Source organism: Ursus maritimus, unplaced genomic scaffold (genome assembly GCF_017311325.1).
Source record: "Ursus maritimus isolate PB19 unplaced genomic scaffold, ASM1731132v1 scaffold_22, whole genome shotgun sequence".
Classification (NCBI taxonomy): domain Eukaryota; kingdom Metazoa; phylum Chordata; class Mammalia; order Carnivora; family Ursidae; genus Ursus; species Ursus maritimus.
Genome location: NW_024424675.1, coordinates 24,702,533 through 24,719,976, shown reverse-complemented (window position 1 = coordinate 24,719,976; position 17,444 = coordinate 24,702,533). Strand labels below are relative to the sequence as shown.

At 42.1% G+C, this 17,444-nt stretch overlaps 2 protein-coding genes across 4 annotated transcripts in view; both read right to left on the bottom strand.

The window, feature by feature from the left end:
- Positions 1-15,312, bottom strand: part of ACSS2 (acyl-CoA synthetase short chain family member 2) — a 45,805-nt gene extending 30,493 nt beyond the window's left edge. For 2 of the 3 annotated variants that reach the window (XM_040638216.1, XM_008698167.2), the window contains exons 1-2: positions 15,081-15,312; positions 9,789-9,984 (exon numbers count right to left, since the gene is read on the bottom strand). In XM_040638216.1, coding sequence (XP_040494150.1) covers positions 9,789-9,984; positions 15,081-15,258 — 374 coding nt within the window. In that variant the 5' untranslated portion in view covers positions 15,259-15,312. The remainder of the gene's footprint in view (positions 1-9,788; positions 9,985-15,080) is intronic. The other variant, XM_008698168.2, reaches the window with a different exon arrangement.
- LOC121104602 (40S ribosomal protein S29-like) lies at positions 11,139-15,073 on the bottom strand. Its single transcript, XM_040638222.1, has one exon. The coding sequence runs from the start codon at positions 12,512-12,514 to the stop codon at positions 12,311-12,313; it is 204 nt and encodes a 67-aa protein (XP_040494156.1). The 5' UTR covers positions 12,515-15,073; the 3' UTR covers positions 11,139-12,310.
- Positions 15,313-17,444: the final 2,132 nt, after the last annotated feature.

Below are 17,444 nucleotides of genomic sequence, written 5' to 3'. Positions count from 1 at the left end.
AGGTGGGGTGTTTGGGTGGCTCAGTTGGTTGGGCGGCTGCCTTCGGCTCAGGTCATGATCCCAGGGTCCTGGGATAGAGTCCCGTGTTGGGCTCCCTGCACAGTGGGGAGTCTGCTTCTCCTTCTCCCTCTGCCCCTCCTCCTGCTCATGCTCTCTCTCTCTGTCTCAAATAAATAAATAAAATCTTTAAAAAATGAAAAATAAAGAGGGAGGCAACTTGCCCAACTAATAAGTATTAGAGTAAGGATCGAAATCCAGGCAGAGTCCAGAGCCTACTGTTGTTAATCACTATACATATAATTTTTATTTGAACAGAAGGATTCTAATGCCTTAAAAAATTGATAATTACTGAATTAGATGATCTTCAAGGCATCTTCTAGATTTAAATTTTTATAATTCCACATTCAGCCTAGCAAAGAGATATAATAACTGCCCTCAAATATCACAAAATAGTATTATTCTATGTAGCTCCATAAAATAGAATGAAAACCATAGGAAGAGGATTGAGTGGAGAGAAAGAAATAGGGAGGGAATATATCTAAGAACTTTGTAGCAGAGATGCCCAACAATGGGACAGAGAATGAGTGAACTCTGTGGTCTTGGTAGTATTCCATAATCAGAATGATCACACATGGGGATTGCTGGTGATGGAGATATTGGGGCTACAATTCCTGCTTTGTTTAGGAAGTAGACTAAATGACCTCAAAGGAGGGGCACACCTGGGTAACTCAGTCGGTTAAGCATCTGCCTTCAGCTGGGGTCATGATCCTGGAATCCCGGGATCTGAGCCTCATGTTGGTTCCCTGCTCAGGGGGGAGTCTCCTCCCTCTCCCTCTGCCCCTCCCCACTTGTGTTCTCTCTCGCTCACTCTCTTTCTCAAATAAATAAAATCTTTAAAAAATAAAAAATAAATGACCTCAAAGGATCAGAACTGAGAATCTCAAACTCTCAGATAGAGGTTCAAGGTATCAGACACTGAGGATCATTATCAATGCCCAATTTCTCTCATACCAAATCCGAGAAAAGAAGGAAGGCCCATCCTCAGCTCCATGCCTTTTATACTTGCAGTTGTAAATGTGAGATTACCCTAAAGCATGCTCCCTCCTGACTCCTGCTACCTTCAAGGGACAGGAATTCACCATTGGGATCCTACCCTACCTCCAACCTCTCCCTGCTGCCCTGTCACTGCAGTTCCCTACGTTTGTGACAGTGATTCTAAAGATCAGTGCTAGAAGTAACTTTAACAAGTATCCTGTTCATCCCCTACAGTTTACAGGTGGTAAAAAGCCCAGAGAAGGGCATTATCTAAAGCCATTCTCCTCATTATTTACTAAACACACTGGTATAAGAAGTCAGGGCCAAACACAAACTCAAGAAAGTTGACAGGAGCTCAGAACACTGAATCAGGCTTCAAGACAGTCTGCATTTATTATATATTTACAATCACATATGTTAGCATATATAATATTAATCTATAACAAACTATATTATTATGCATTTATTATTCATATCCCACCTACTTCTAAAAAGTGACCAGTAACTTGGACAACACAGCCTACTTGTCTCATTTTCACCACAGGGAGGAATTCTTTAAGGCATCAAGGGTCATGAAACCAAGGGAGAAGTGAAAGAAACAGATTAGAGATCCACCTTAAACATGAATTCCTCCAGCCCTCCTCTGCAATCTGCCCACCAGATTCACCGAGAAAGACTGTTCCCAGCAACAGTTATTTCCCCACATACCTCCACTAGCATAAAGTGTATGCTACCAGCACTAGTACTGCCCCCAGGCAAGGGGAGCAGACTCTCTACCTCAGCCCTTTCACCCCCAACCTTCTAAAATCCTGCCTTTATTTCACCATTTCAAACAGAAGCCCAGCCCACCTACTGAGTCACCATAAAGTCCCTATAGGTTGCATCAGACAGTCTAAAAACCACTTCCTCTTCAGAAACAATCATAGGCTTCTGAACTATAAGAGTCGGAAGAAGAACCTTGCAGAGTATCTGTAGTTAATCCTCTACCACTCCCAAAAAGGGAAGGTCTAGAGAAGGGAAGAGATGGTCTGAGGCAATCTACTTTCTCAAGTGAGTGTTTTTCCATACCGTGTATACATATTTTTTTATTATGTTATGTTAGTCACCATATAGTACATCATTAGTTTTTGATGTAGTGTTCCATGATTCATTGTTTGCGTATAACACCCAGTGCTCATTGTAATATGTGCCCTCCTTAATACCCATCATTGGGCTAACCCATCCCCCCACCCCCCTCCCCGCTGAAACCCTCCATTTGTTTCCCGGAGTCCATAGTCTCTCATGGTTCATCTCCCCCTCTGATTTCCCCCTTCATTCTTCCCTTTCTTCTCCTAATGTCCTCCATGCTATTCCTTATGTTCCACATGTAAGGGAAGCCATATGATAATTTTCTTTCTCTGCTTGACTTATTTCACTTAGCATAATCCCCTCCAGTTCCATCCACGTTGATGCAAATGGTGGGTATTCATCCTTTCTGATGGCTGAGTAATATTCCATTGTATATATGGACCACATCTTTATCCATTCATCTGTTGAAGGACATCTCGGCTCCTTCCAGTTTGGCTATTGTGGACATTGCTGCTATGAACAGTTGGGTGCACATGCCCCTTCTTTTCACTACATCTGTATCTTTGGTGTAAATATCTAGTACTGCAATTGCTGGGTCATAGGGTAGCTGTATTCTTAACATCTTGAGGAACCTCCATACTGTTTTCTAGAGTGGCTGTACCAGCTTGCATTCCCACCAACAGTGTAAGAGGGTTCCCCTTTCTCCACATCCTCGCCAACATTTGTTGTTTCCTGTCTTGTTAATTTTTGCCATTCTAACTGGTGTAAGGTGGTATCTCATACCATGTATATTTTAATTAGTAAATACACTATTGTGAAACCAGCAAAGACATAAATGGAGGACAAAAAGGTCCTTTCCTTCCCATATCACTGAAAGGAACTCCAGGACATGGACCTAGGTAATTAACAGAGTCCTTGGATATGAATGCTAGGACAGTACAATCTAGGGTCTGGCTTTCCATATCACCTTGACAATCTTCTCCCTGTCAGAACATGGGCTTATCTCACCTTTCTACCTTCTCAAATACACATACACATACCTCCCAGGGATCTGGAGAATTCTAAATATCACACTCTGGAATTCATACTTGGGAGAACACAGGGATTCCGAGAGCAGAGTTTCTGTACAAAGGTCACTCCTAAAGTCACCTGCCTCTCAGAAGCTCTGGTTTCTAAGGATTAATAATAGCCAGAGGCTATAGGGCAATGATTTAGCTGAGGATGAGAGGTGAGATGGCACACAGATGATGATAGTCAGAGGCAACTGAAAAAAAAAAACAGTGGAAGGAATGGACTATACTAATTTTCTTGGGTCTTGGAGACTGGGGTCCTCTCCTGGAATAACCTAGGGATTTAGCAGTTAGTATAAACTGCCAGAATAATAGCCGTCAACCACTCTCTGCCCTCTTTCCGCACAAACCCTTTAATTAATCCTCCAAATCTTCTACTGTCCCCCAGTGTCTCTTCAACTAGCCAGTCCCCACTCCTTGAACTACCCCTAACATCCCTATCTCTCCCTGAATGTCTACTCCAGTAAGTTTGTCACTGACCGCCTTCTCACACATGTACACATTAAGCCCCTACTAACACGTCTACGGCCACACTAGGAGGAAGAAAGTACAAGAGAGGTTGAAACCAGTTGTTTAGAGGGCAGATTCAGCTTTTGGATCAGATGAGCATGTATCTTTGAAAAAGGTAAAATGTTATACAGACTAGAGGGACTGTTGACTCTTCTGTCCCAACTTTCTGTTTCTCTACCATCTACATATGCAGTTACCTAAGTTGGTTTTTTTCCTCCAAATTACTTTAAAATTTCATCTTTCCATTCTATTCCCACCAGCAGTAACCCAGTTCAGGCACCTCTACCCTGAATAATAAACTCCCAGCAATCTGGCTTCACACTCCCATTTCCATATGTATCCATATTAATCTTTTTAAACCCAGTTATGACCACATCATTCCCCTTCATATACTCCTTTCATAGGTCTCCAAAAAATAGTCAAGATCTTCCATTCCTGGACCTTACCCACTGTTGAAGACAACCTTGACTCCTCTTGGTTTCACTCCCCACATCCAATCCAAGTCAGTAGATTTCACGGGCTCTTCACTCAAAATAGATCCAGATTTTGACCACTTCTAACCACCTTCAAGATACTTCTATGGTCTAAATCACCCACATTGCTCATCTGATTTCTATAATAGCTTCCTAATTGGCCTCTCTGCTTCTACTCTTGTCTTCTGTCTATTCTCAACACAAAAGACAGAAAGATTCTAAATATACATCAAATGGTTATCACTTTTGTGCTCAAGATTGTCCAGTGGTTCCCTATTTCACTATAAATAAACCCCAAAAGCCTATAGTGTCTTTCAAGGTTCTACACGATCTAGTGTCCTGCTCACCTCATTCCTAATACTCTCTTTTTCTCTAGTTCACACTGCTTCAGCTACACTAACTTCCAGCTGGTCTTCAACCAAACAGCAGCACACTCCTACCTCAGGGCTTTTGCACTTGCTCTTCCATGTACTTGGAATATTTCTCCTTCCCAACCCAACTATCTGCATGGCACACTCCATTTACTTCCTAAATGTCTGCTCAAATGTCAACTTTATCAGACAGTTATTCCCTTATCAACCCCCACTCTTTGTTGTCATTCCCTTTTCCTTTATGCCACTCTGTAGTTTTCGATAGCACTTATCACTACCTGTCATGTATTTATTGGCTTGTTTGTTTATTGTCTCTCTCCTGAAGCTGAAATAGAACCTCCATGAAGGCATGGATATTGTCCAGAATAGTTCCTGATATGTAGCAAGTTCACAAAAAGTATTTATTGAATGAATAAATTGTTCCCTATATGAACTCTTAACTCCAGACAAATTTGGTCTTCTCACTGTCCCAATATAATAGTAATGATGGCGAATATTTTTTGAATGTTTTCAATGTGCCAGGAATTGGACACATCAGTTTGTTATACTATTCAATCAATAACTCCATGAGATGGAAACTTTTATCCACATTTTACAGTTGAGACTCAAAGAGATTAAATAATTTGTACAAAATCATACAGCTATTTAGTGGCAGAAACAGGACTCAGGTTAGTCTGACACCAAAACTTATTCTCCTAATTTTTATCATACTGCCTCCCTACATGCTTTCTCCCTTCTATGAACTATTTGTGTAAGTGGCTCTTTGCAATTTGGCCCATAATTGCTTTCCAGCTGATTTATATAGGCCCATTTGGTGTTCCAAACAGAATGTCAATTCCATGAGACCAAGATCTGGGCCATTAACATGTGATAATACATTTTATCTTATATTTGTAGGCAAATGAACTTAAAATTAATTTAAATTAATTTGACTAATATGACAAATTTCTCTTTTCAGCTGTCAGAGCCTAGTGTTGGACAACGAGAATAATGAAGTAGGATCATATGGCGAAAAGAATAGCTGACTAGGAGTGAGGCTATCTGGAGACTGGTCTCAGCTCTCCTGTCTCCAAGCACGTATATAACCCTTAAGCCAATCACTTAGCCATCCTTGTCTTTATCCATCTGTAAAGAGAATTGACCTAGATGGAATCTAAATGGTCACGTCAAGTTCTAAAAATACTATGATTCCATGAACATCTACAATGTGTCAAGCCAAAAGTAAAAGGCCAGATTCTTCCTTAACATGGATCTAAAAGCACTATTTCCTCTATGCATTATTTCAGAACATGCCCCAAAACAAGCAATGAGCTATAAATGTGGTTTGCTAATGCCACTAGAGCTATATAAATGACATATTTAGGTTGAAAAGAAAGTCATACTGTGGCACCATAAGAAGTATATCAATTGGAGGAAATCATGAAAAAGATGTCATTTTAAAAAGCATTAATAAGGGTGCCTGAGTGGCTCAGTCAGTTAAGCAGCCGACTCTTGATCTGGGATCAGGTTATGATCTCAGGGTCCTGGGATCAAGCCCCATGTCCAGGCTCTGCGCTTCAGGATTCTCTCTCCCTCTGCCACCCCCCCCCCCGCCACATGCATGCACGCACTCTCTCTCTCACTCAAATAAATAAATAAACCTTTTTTTAAAAAGGTTTATTTTTATTTAAAAATAAAAATTAGAGCAGGAAGAAGACAAACTCAAAAAAAAAGATTTTAGAGGAAAAAGATAACTTCATAGAATAAATGATATGATAGAGTTTGAAAAATATTGAGAACAAGCTAAAGGCAAATAATGCAAGAAAAAATGGCAGGCAATTTTTCACTTCAGATAAAACAAAAAAAGAAATTCATAAAAGGAAATGCAATCATAATATATATCTCTTATATAAACATTGGTTTTAAATTAACTAAAAAACAGAGCTAGGTAGATGAAAGAAAGAAGTTGGAGGAATATATAAGAACCAAATTCTCATCTATCATAATAGGAAGTCATACTTTCTAAAGTATGCAGTATTAGTATATTATTTAAAATTATGGAGGTAAAAAAGGGAAATAACCAAATATCTGGCCTATTTGCACTTTACTTTTTTATAACAACTGTGATTTATTTGTAGCTTGGTTTTACTTTATTATTAACATAAAATAATTGAATAATAATGGCCCATGTAGTACTTGTCTCCCATTCCTCTACCCCTATTTCCATAATACCTAATATATGACTGACCATCCAACATCTTTAAAAATTCTTGTTAGTTGAGTGACCAATGTAAAAATGGGGTGAAGATGTCTTGTTGTGGAGTTATAGAATTTTGCACTAGAAGCAAATTTAGAAATTATATAGTCCAGTGCTTCCTAATTGGGTGTCCCATGGAATACTGTTTCTTGTAATATTAATAGAATGCTGTAAAAAGTGTTTGGGGTTCAAATAAATTTGGGTAATCCCATGTTTAAAAAAATTAATCAGGTATCTTTACTGTAGGAATTCTTGGAGGCTTTATGTTAATACATAGTGGGAATCCCACAAGCAATTTATTATGTAGTGTTTCTCAGACTCATTTGTTTCATGAATTAAGCCCCTGCTAATATCTTTAGTAATGAGTGGTTTCTGGAGCGTTCTTTAGAAAACACTGATCTAGTCTACTACCCTCATTTTACAAATGGGAAAAGAAAGGCTCTCTAGAGCCTGTTCAGGTCTGGATAGAAATAAGGGCTTCAGAATTCTGGAGCAATCAATCTCCAGTACTTGAACAACTCTGGCCTATGTTTTCTCAGCCTTTCATCACACACCTGGATTACTTTAAACCAGGAAACAACATCAGGCACAAGGATCTTCTTTACCTATCTTTAAAGATTTTCTGATCCCTAAGGAACTTAGGAGGTGAACCCAAGTGTCAGCTGCAGCTCAAGCCATAAAGTCCCAGGACAGGAGCTAAGGAAAGTCCCAACAGACATTAAAGACTGAGTTTCAGTGGCAAAGTAACCCCAAATTGAGCAATGGCAATGTGAATACACCACTCACATTTGTACAGTGTTTTCCAATAAGTAAATAAATGCTTTTACATCATCCCATTTGATTCTCATAACAATCTAATGAGAAAGGACAAGGGTGAAATTATTATCCCAATTTTATGGAAGAGGAAATGGACTCTCAGAGAGTTAAATGCCTTGCCTGTGTTATGTAGTCAGTGAACAGCAGAGTTGGGCTCACATTAGGGCTCTTATCAATATATCATATAACCTGGGCAAATTTTGACTGAGTACTAATTAACTCTTCCACGAAACATCCAAGCTGCTCCTACTGGCTCACTTAAAAAGGAACAGATCAATTCTCAAAGTGCTCATGGGTGGTGGCAGAAACAACACCCCACTTACTGAAACTTCAAGGTCCTATTTGGGTTCAGTATAGTAACACCTCCTATAAGCTATGTTGCTGGAAGGAGGAGATCTTAAAAAGTTCCCACTGTGGGGGTCACCTGGGTGACTCAGTAAGTTAAGCGGCTGATTCTTGATCTCAGTCTTGATCTCAGGGTCGTGAGTTCAAGCCCCACGTTAGGCTCTGCTAGTGTAGAGCCCACTTAAAAAAAAAAGTTGGGGTACCTGGGTGACTCAGTTGAGCAACCGACTCTTGGTTTCGGCTCAGGTCATGATCTCAGGGTTGTGAGATCAAGCCCTGCATCAGGCTCCATGCTCAGCACAGAGTTGGCTTAAGTTTCTCCCTCTCTCTATGGCCAGCCTCCCCACCCCCCTACCCTGTGCTCACTCACTCTCTCTCTCAAATAAATAAAAAAAAAAAGTTCCCACTGGAGAGGCAGAATGACCTAGTGTTACCAGCAAGGTGTCAAACAGACTTGGGTTTAAATCCTGGCTTACCCTATGACTTTATTCCTTTTTTCACTATTGTAACTCTCTGTGCTTCACTTCTTCACCTACATTGCAAAGCTACTGAAAAGCTAATGTAAAGAATTAGGGGGATAGGGGTGCCTGGGTAGCACAGTCGTTAAGCGTCTGACTTTGGCTCAGGGCGTGATCCCTGTGATCTGGGATCGAGCCCCACAACAGGCTCCTCTGCTGGGAGCCTGCTTCTTCCTCTCCCACTCCCCCTGCTTGTGTTCCCTCTCTCACTGGCTGTCTCTCTGTCAAATAAATAAATAAAAATCTTAAAAAAAAAAAAAAGAATTAGGGGGATAGCACAGTGTCACAGTTATGAGTAAACTCTATAACTATACTACCTGGGTTTGAATCTCAGCTCTACTTCTTATTAGCTGTATGGCTTTGGATAAGTCACTTAACATCTTAGAATTTGCTTTCACACATGTAAAATGAGGAAAACAGTGCATTCTTGGTTGTTTTGAGTATCAAATGAGACATCTGTTAAGCATTTGAGCATAGTGTCTGATGCTACTGGGGAACATCAAAAAGATGTGACCGCTGATTTACCTGACTGATCCATGAGCTGGACCCTGGAACTAGGAGACTTCTTACCCCCTTCCATGCCCTTGGAATGTGGGTTCCACTTGCCTTTCCTGCTCCCAGAGGCTATTCCAAGGATATAGCCTTGCAATGTGGTGACGTGGTATTGAAAACACCTGCACAGTACTAAGCCCACTTAGGAACTCTTTACAAACTTTTAAGATTTGGAGGGCAAGTGCAGTGATCCATTCATCTTGCTGCTGCCCAAAACAAGCTTTTTATGTAAATTCTCTTTGCTTATTAAAACTGTCACCTACCAACCTGGAGTGGTTGCCTCTTTCTTCACTCTCTCCCTGCCCTGTTTATGGGAGCTGGTTTCAGATTACACCTGGGAAACTCCAGAAAGGACTGTGAACCAACAGGTACTATAGCTCACTCAAAGATAACGATGACAACTGTGGTCCTGGTAGTGAAAAACTCAATACCCATTTCCTCCCAAAGCATATGAGAAAGAATGCTACTCAGTCTTGTTTGTTTCCATTTACCCTCTCCCCTCTTTTCTCTCCAACTACAAGTCAAGAATACTAGCCTAGAAATCAGGACACTTGGCTCTGAGTGTCAGTTCAGTCACATACTAATTAAGTGATTTTAGGGAAGTCATTTAACTCACTTGAGGTATTTTTCCTCATCTGGGATTAAATTAATGATATTTTACTTACTCTGCCAGGTTGTTGCAAGCATCAAATGAGTTAATAGATTTTAAAGTACTTTGTTAACTATGAAACACTATATATATATGTGAGGGGTAACTTTTTATCTGTTACAGACTTCAAGATAGATGTTTTTACCAGTAAAAAGCAACTTTATCTCCAAGTTTCTTCTCGTGGACAATTCGATCCAGTACGTTGTAGCAGATGTTAGTAGTTGCTCCTTTCATCCACTCAATGAAGATTTTTCCTTTAGTCACATCAAAATTGTACTGGAGGAATGGGCCAGGACATGAAGTCTTCCAGTAAAATTCCTTGGCAATGTCTCCCCAAAACTCTGCAATAGCAAGGGAAGCCCAGACATCACTAAGATTCTCAGACATATTTATCCTCCAGATGGTTTACTAGTCTATGACAGGAACAAGTTACAACTTCTCTGCCCTGTACTCTAGGACCCACTACCTAGATCCCTCCTCTGTCTAATTTTATCACCTACTACTTTCCCAGCTTACCTTCTATTCCCATGGGCTGAATCTTGACTCAAATTTCTTCCTTCCCTCCTCAAAACTGCCATTCCATTTTTCATCATCTATTCAAATCATAGCCACCCAGGGCTATCACAATGCTTAGCATATTGTAGTCAATCAGTAAATTTTTTAAAGAATTAATTAGTGAGGGGCGCCTGGGTAGCGCAGTCGTTAAAGCGTCTGCCTTCAGCTCAGGGCGTGATCCCGGCGTACCGGGATCGGGTCCCACATCGGGCTCCTCCGCTATGAGCCTGCTTCTTCCTCTCCCACTCCCCCTGCTGTGTTCCCTCTCTCGCTGGCTGTCTCTCTGTCACATAAATAAATAAAATCTTAAAAAAAAAAAAGAATTAATTAGTGAAAGGAAGAAATCCTTTACCCACAGAGTCTTCCGATACACGTAACATCTTTCTCTTAATTTGTTCATTCACTCTTGGCAATGATTTAATGAGTACCTCACTCTCCTACTACATCTTGCCCAAGTGTCACTTGCTATGTGCCAAATGTCACTTTAAGTTCTTTATATGTATTATCTCATTTAGTCTTTACCACAACCATGAGAGGTAGGCTTCATTTTCATTCTCATTTCGTTGATTTAAAAATCAAGGCTCAGAGAAGTTAAATAACTTGCCCTAGGTTATACAGTTACTAATCAAGATGTGAACTGCCCTGAGGAAGACATTTTTGCTAAAATCTAAAAGATGAATAAGAGTTTTTCTCCACTTCCCCACCAGGAACAGAGTACCCACCAGGAACAAGAAAAAGAATAGCAGGAATTGGTGTGTAAACTGGGTAGATCATGCAATCCTTCTGGGCATGATAAGGAATTTGATATTTATCCTAAGAGGAATGGAAAGCCATTGTAGGATTTCAAGGAGAGGGACATGATCAGATTAATAATCTTAAAATATCTGCCTGGCTATTCCATAGAAAATGTATTCAACAGGTAAAACATGTAATTGCAGAGCACTTAGGATACTGTCCTAATTACAGAATCAGGAGCTAAAAGGGAAGGAAGAGACACACTTAGAATCATAACAATGAAAGTAACTTCAGAGGTTATCACCCCTTCATTTCACCAATAACAAACCAAATTCATAAAGGTAAAGTGACTTGCTCAAGGTTACAAGACTCAGTTTATACAATCGAGTTGGAAAGATAAGACTAACACATGAAATACTTCTGAACGTGCAAGACAGAATATAGATGAAAGCTAAATCACATGGTGTACAACTTGCAATCAATTCAGGAAATCCAAATTAAGTCATTCCCAAGGTGCAATTATATACCTATAAAACTAACAAAGATTAAAAAATAAAAAGATAAACCCAGTGCCAGAGTGGCACCGTAAAAGAGATATTCTTATATGACAATGGCATTGTAAGAAATTGTCATAATCTTACTGGATAGCAGGGCGGTGACTGACGAGAGCCATAAAATTTTTTATACCTTTTCATCTGCTAACTCAATTTTGGGGAACACACTATAAGAAAAAAATAGAAAAAATGAAGTGATTACTAAAGAGATGTTTATAATAACACTATTTTAACAGTGAAATTGGAAACAACCCAAGAGCCCAACAATTATTTTTTATTAATAATATTTTTATTATGTTAGTCACCATACAGTACATCCCTAGTTTTTGATGTAAAGTTCCATGATTCATTACTTGCATATAACACCCAGTGCACCATGCAATACATGCCCTCCTTAATACCCATCACCAACAGTTTAAAAAAAAAAAAACCTGACGAAAACTAGTAATACTAATAGTAATACAACAGAATACTAAATGGCCACTAAAGAGACAGAAAATGGGTGGTGGCATCTTAGTGAATGCCATTCCTGTACCAGGCACTGGGCTAATCTCACTGAATCTTTTTGTCAAAAAGATTTTATTTTTAAGTAATCTCTACATGCAAGGTGGGTCTCAAACTCAAAACCCCGAAATCAAGAGTCACATGCTCTATTGACTGAGCCAGCCAGGTGCCCCTCATTGCATCTATTTTTTTTTTCATATTAAAACACTCATAATTGAAGTATTTTTATTTTAAGTACAATGGGTTAGCATTAAAGTAGGTATCCTGTATATCTGCAGTTAAGGTAGGTATCTTGGATGACCCATTCAAAGAAGCTTACTTAATCCAACTTAATGAAGTCTATATCCTTCATGTACTGACGGAAACGCTGGCAGCCCATAATGAGGCTGTACTGGCCAATCAGACCACGCTGTTTTGAGCACAGGCAGCAAGGAGAACCCTGGCCAAACTTCCTAAGATGGCTCCAGAATAGCTGCTGGGACCCATCTTGCTCTCTCAGATGCAATGAGGCAAAAGGCCTCATTAAATTTTTATATGGCCCTATGAAGTACACATCAATTATCCTAATTTTATAGATAAGAAAACCAAAGCTCAGGAAACAGAGAAAACTCTCCCAAGGACCACACAGCTAGAAACCAGTATACAAAATCAGATATGTTGTTACAACTACATCGAGTACATGTATATACTCAAAAATACTTTTAAGTGATAAGAGTAGGCATAGATTATGTAAAACTATTTATGAACCACATTTATGCGTATCAATAAGGATGAAGAAAACTGAGTTTTATGATCGCTTAGTTTTGTTTTGTTTCGGTAGAGGTGTTGAAATCTGGATGTTCTGTTGACACACGTTCTAAGTACAGAAGAAGTTCAGAAGATTAAAAGATGAGCATGGACTGAATGATCAGGGAATGCTGTGTGGAACTGGTGGAGTTTGACTAGGTAGAGAGGAGCAGAAGGAAATGGGCAAAGGCAAAGAGATGGAAAAGAAACCTTTGTGTATCCAGTGTATCAATGAGAACAACTTATCTAGAATAAAGGGTGTGGTAGGGAATAGCAAAAGTTAAGAATAGAGGGGTGGGGTGAAGCTAGTTACCCAGACCTTGAAAGAAAGGCAGAATTTTAATTTGAAATTGGAGGAAACAGAGAAATATTGGAAGTTTTTGAAGTGACATATGAAAGCAATGTTTCCAGGTATCAATCTAATAGTTTTTATTTTAGATAACTCTGTGAGAGAGATTGAAGGTGGGTGAGACCAGGGGACAGGAGAACCAATTAAGAGGCTGCTTCCTTGAATTAAAAGGTTCTTTGGGAATGGAAGAAAAGGTAATCAGAGACATTTTGAAAGAGTATTTAACAGAATTTGGTGAAAGACAGACTGTGAGGTCAGGGAAGAGGAAGAATATAGCTATCAGGAGTATAGATTCTGTGGTCAAGACTACCTTAGTTCAAATCCCAGATCCACTGCTTTGTAGCTTTGTGACCTTGTACAAGTTAGTTAACCCCTCTATGCTTCAGTTTTCTTCTTTGTATAATGGGGATAACAGTCTCTACATCAAATCAAACAGAATTTGTCCTCAGTAAGCAATAAATAATATTAAATGAGATATACAGATAGAAAAGATCTATCTGTGGTTGACAGATCTTATTAGAGGAGAGGATGATGAAAGATTTAGTTTGGGATACTGCCATTGACAGGGATTAGAAAATTAAGGGGAGAGCAGGTTTGGGAGGGAAAATTGGTCACAGTCATGTTAAATATGGTATAACATCAAGGTGTGTGAATAAAATGGTCTACAGACCTATGAAATTTGGGACCAGAGCATAAGTGGGATCCTGGGCCCAGGGCTAAATATACAGACGTTATTACTGTAGAAATAGTTGTAAAACAGATGAACTCATGATGGGGAAAAAATACAGAGAAGGAAGAGAAAGGAAAACAGGTCTGAGGATTCACACTTGGACACTGCCTGTAACAATGAACCATTCTACACTTGATTCAATCCTGTCTTGCATTACTCAGTAATCGCTTTTTCCATGTTGTTCTTATTGTTATCAAATTAACCACCATTTATTGAATTGTGCATCAGGCACTCTACAATGCACACCTATCACCTGCTTTGGACCTCAAACAAACCTAGAAGCAAGTATTATTAGCTGTATCTTATAGATGAAGAAAAGGAATCTCAAACAGGTTTAAAACTCTGCTTAAGACCGTGCAGTGAATGAGTAGTAGAGCCAGGATCTAAATCTAGATTTTTCTGGGTTTGATTCATTGCCCATGCTTATCCCACTGCCAAACATAATGCTGCCTCCCAACTCGGGTACAGTTTTGACCCCTTATGCTGACCGAGGGCAAGAGCAAAGAATTTTCCTTACACATTATTAAAGACATGGGCCTATCTATCAGAATTTCTGAGTTATTACGATCCCAGCTTAACTTAAAAAAAAAAAAGTGGCATTTTAGTGACTTGTTCGGTCTTACATTGCGTAATTTTCACTGCGATTTCTGAAACATGAAAAACACATCTGGGACTCCGTTACTCCTGGGGACCCCAGGATGGGAACCAGACCAGTTACTGACCCTCAACAGTGGAGACTAAGTCACAGGGTAAAAGGTGTCAGGAGGCAACAGCTGACTTGGCGCGAAAGGGAGCAAAGTTCTGTGGCTCTCCTCCCCTCAAAGGCGCCCCTTCACCTCTGAGAACCAGTCCTTTCACGTTAGGAACTCTCCTTCTCTCACGGAACTTTCACTATCCTTAAGGAAGCCCCATCTCCTCACGAAACCCCCAAGTCGCCAAGGAACTCTTCAACTCCTAGGGTACCCTCATCTCCACACAAAACCCTCCTTCTCCCCATAGAATCCCCATATCCTCCCGGAACTCCTTTTCCATCTCCTCCAAGAACCTCCTCATCTCTTCACAGACCCTTCAACCTCCCAAAGGAAACCCCAACTCCGCCAAGGAACCCCGATCTCCTCACGAAACCCTCGTTCCCCACGCCACGCGCCCAATTCCTCACTCGTCTGGAAACCCCCACTTCTCTCCTCATTGACCCCACCCAGGGCCGCCCGGGCCCGGCCTCACCTCGCGGCTGCTCCACTGAACGCCGGTGCAGCTCGCGGTAGCGCTGCAGCGACGGGACGTGCGCGGAACGGCGGACCTCGGGCGGCGGAGACCAACTCCGCACCCGGTTCCGGGCTCCAGCCTCCTCCCGCTCCGCGCTCCCGCTGCCGCTTCGGCCCCGCTCCTCCGGAAGCCCCATCACGTCAAGTTCCGAGCGCTGTAGGAGCTTTCACTGTCGCTCCTGGCGCCCAGGCGGGGAAAACAGCCTGGCCGAGGGGCGGGGCCTTACGGGAGGAGGAGAGACCGGGTCGGAGAAGGCGTGGCGTAGGCAGACCCGGCTGCGGAAGGTCTGGAGGGGGGGAGCCACGCCCGATGGGGGCGGGACCAGGGTTCGCAAAGACAGACCAAGGGAAAAGTCCCGCATTGCTTGAGGGTTGGGGGCGGAGCTGACTGAGGAAGGGGTGGGGCCGTAGAGTGAGAGCAGAGGGGGCGGGGCCGGGCCTGACAGGAGAGGACGGAATCTTGAAGGGGAGGGGCCAGGCGTGACAGTAGAGGAGGTGGGCCCTCTCCCGTCATGGAGTGACGGGGAGTGGCGAGGATGGATGTGACAGGAGAGGGGGCTGGATCATGGAGTGACCATGGTCGGGTTGGGTCTAGGAGTGACAGATGAAAAGTTGGGTTAGGGCGGGGCTCGAGCGGGAAAGAACTGGGCAACCGAGAGGAGTTGAATCAGGCCCATAATGGAGCCGCCCCGTGATCTGATTGCACAAGCCTAACTATCACCCCACCGAGCTTGAAAGCCAGGTGGAGTAGGGTCCTTTGTGGATGACACCCGCCCCCTCAGAACTATTCCCCAATTCTCAGTAAACCCCTCCCTTTTGTCCCCAGGAAAAACTCCTCCCACGACGCCGAGAGCACAGCCTGGGGACAGGATGCCCTCTCTGCTAACCTTGGGACCAGCTCAGATTTTCTCCCACCCCTGAAGATATGTCTTTACTCTCTCTACCTCCACAAATTTCCACCCAGATCTAAAGTAAAAAACTCCAGTGAAGACGAGGAGGCGCTTCAGGTCTTTGCTACTAAACCCCCTTCTCATTACACAAATGGTAAACTCAGGGAAAGGAAACAATTTGTGCAAGGTCACAGATCAAACAACAACCAGGTTAGGGCCAAACCTTGGTCTCCTGACTTACCCTCATCAGGCTGAAGGTAACATTTCTAAAATACTAAAGTCTGTGCAAAAGAGGAAAAATTTCGCACACCCTTCTTTCCTTCCCAATCTCTTGATTTCACCAAGAACCCCTCTCACCTGCCACAACTGGGTTCAATTACTTCTGGCTTCCCTCCAACCTTTCCACTCCAGAAAGGAGAGGCCAGGCAGGACCCTCCATCTCCCACTTGCATTCACTAGCAAGAAGCCCCCCCCCCCCATCAGTTCACAGAATAGTCTATCTAAGCAGGAAAGCTCCTTAGATAACTAACTCCAAGAGTGCTTCTGAGGGTCAAAGCAGGCAGTCCCCCACCTCCTGAAGCCTACACAGGGCTTGTGACCCCATCTGGCCCAGGCTTTCTTCCCACCTTCTCCCTTATTCTTTGTTCAGCTACCACAAGCCCAGCACACCCTAAAACAAACAAAAAAAAAAAAAACAAAAACAAAAAAAACAAAAAACAAAAAACAAAACAAAACTCTCCATGGTCAGACCTATTATCCAGAGCCTACCCAATCCTGAAGGGAGAGTCTCAAGGCTCTGAAGGGGTACAGACCTCATGGAGTGGACATGGACCCCACTGAGGAGACAGAGATTTCATCAAGAAGGCATTAACTGCACCGAAGGGGCACACACTATACTGAAGGTACTCCATTAAGGGAATTCCATTAAGGGAGCACAGATCTTGTTGAGGGATCTCAGATCTCAATGAAGGGCTATGGACCCTGCTAATAGGGCATAAATGGCATTGATGGTCTCTGATTCTACTGAGGGGACATGGACTTCCTCCTGGGAGATACAGAAGATATAGACTTTGCTAAAGAGACATGGACCCCACTGAGGGGACTCAAACCCCACTAAGGGGCCCCTCACTACACTGAGGAAATGGATACCACTGAAGGAGCACTGACCTCACTTAGTGGAGACAGGCCCTACGTGTGTGTGGGGGGGGGGTCAGACTTCACTAAAGCATAACAAGCCCTACAGACTTCAATGAGGAGTTAGGAACCTCTCTGTAGGGAGGAAGGCACAGGCAATGGGTACGTAGTCCTAGTATAGACAGTCATTCTCCTTCCCTTCTCCCCTCCTCAGGCTCCAGCTCTGGGCAGCCTCTCCACCCTCGCTTCTCTCCCCAAGCCCTTCAGCTAAGTCCTAAAGCTGTTCTCAATACGCTGCT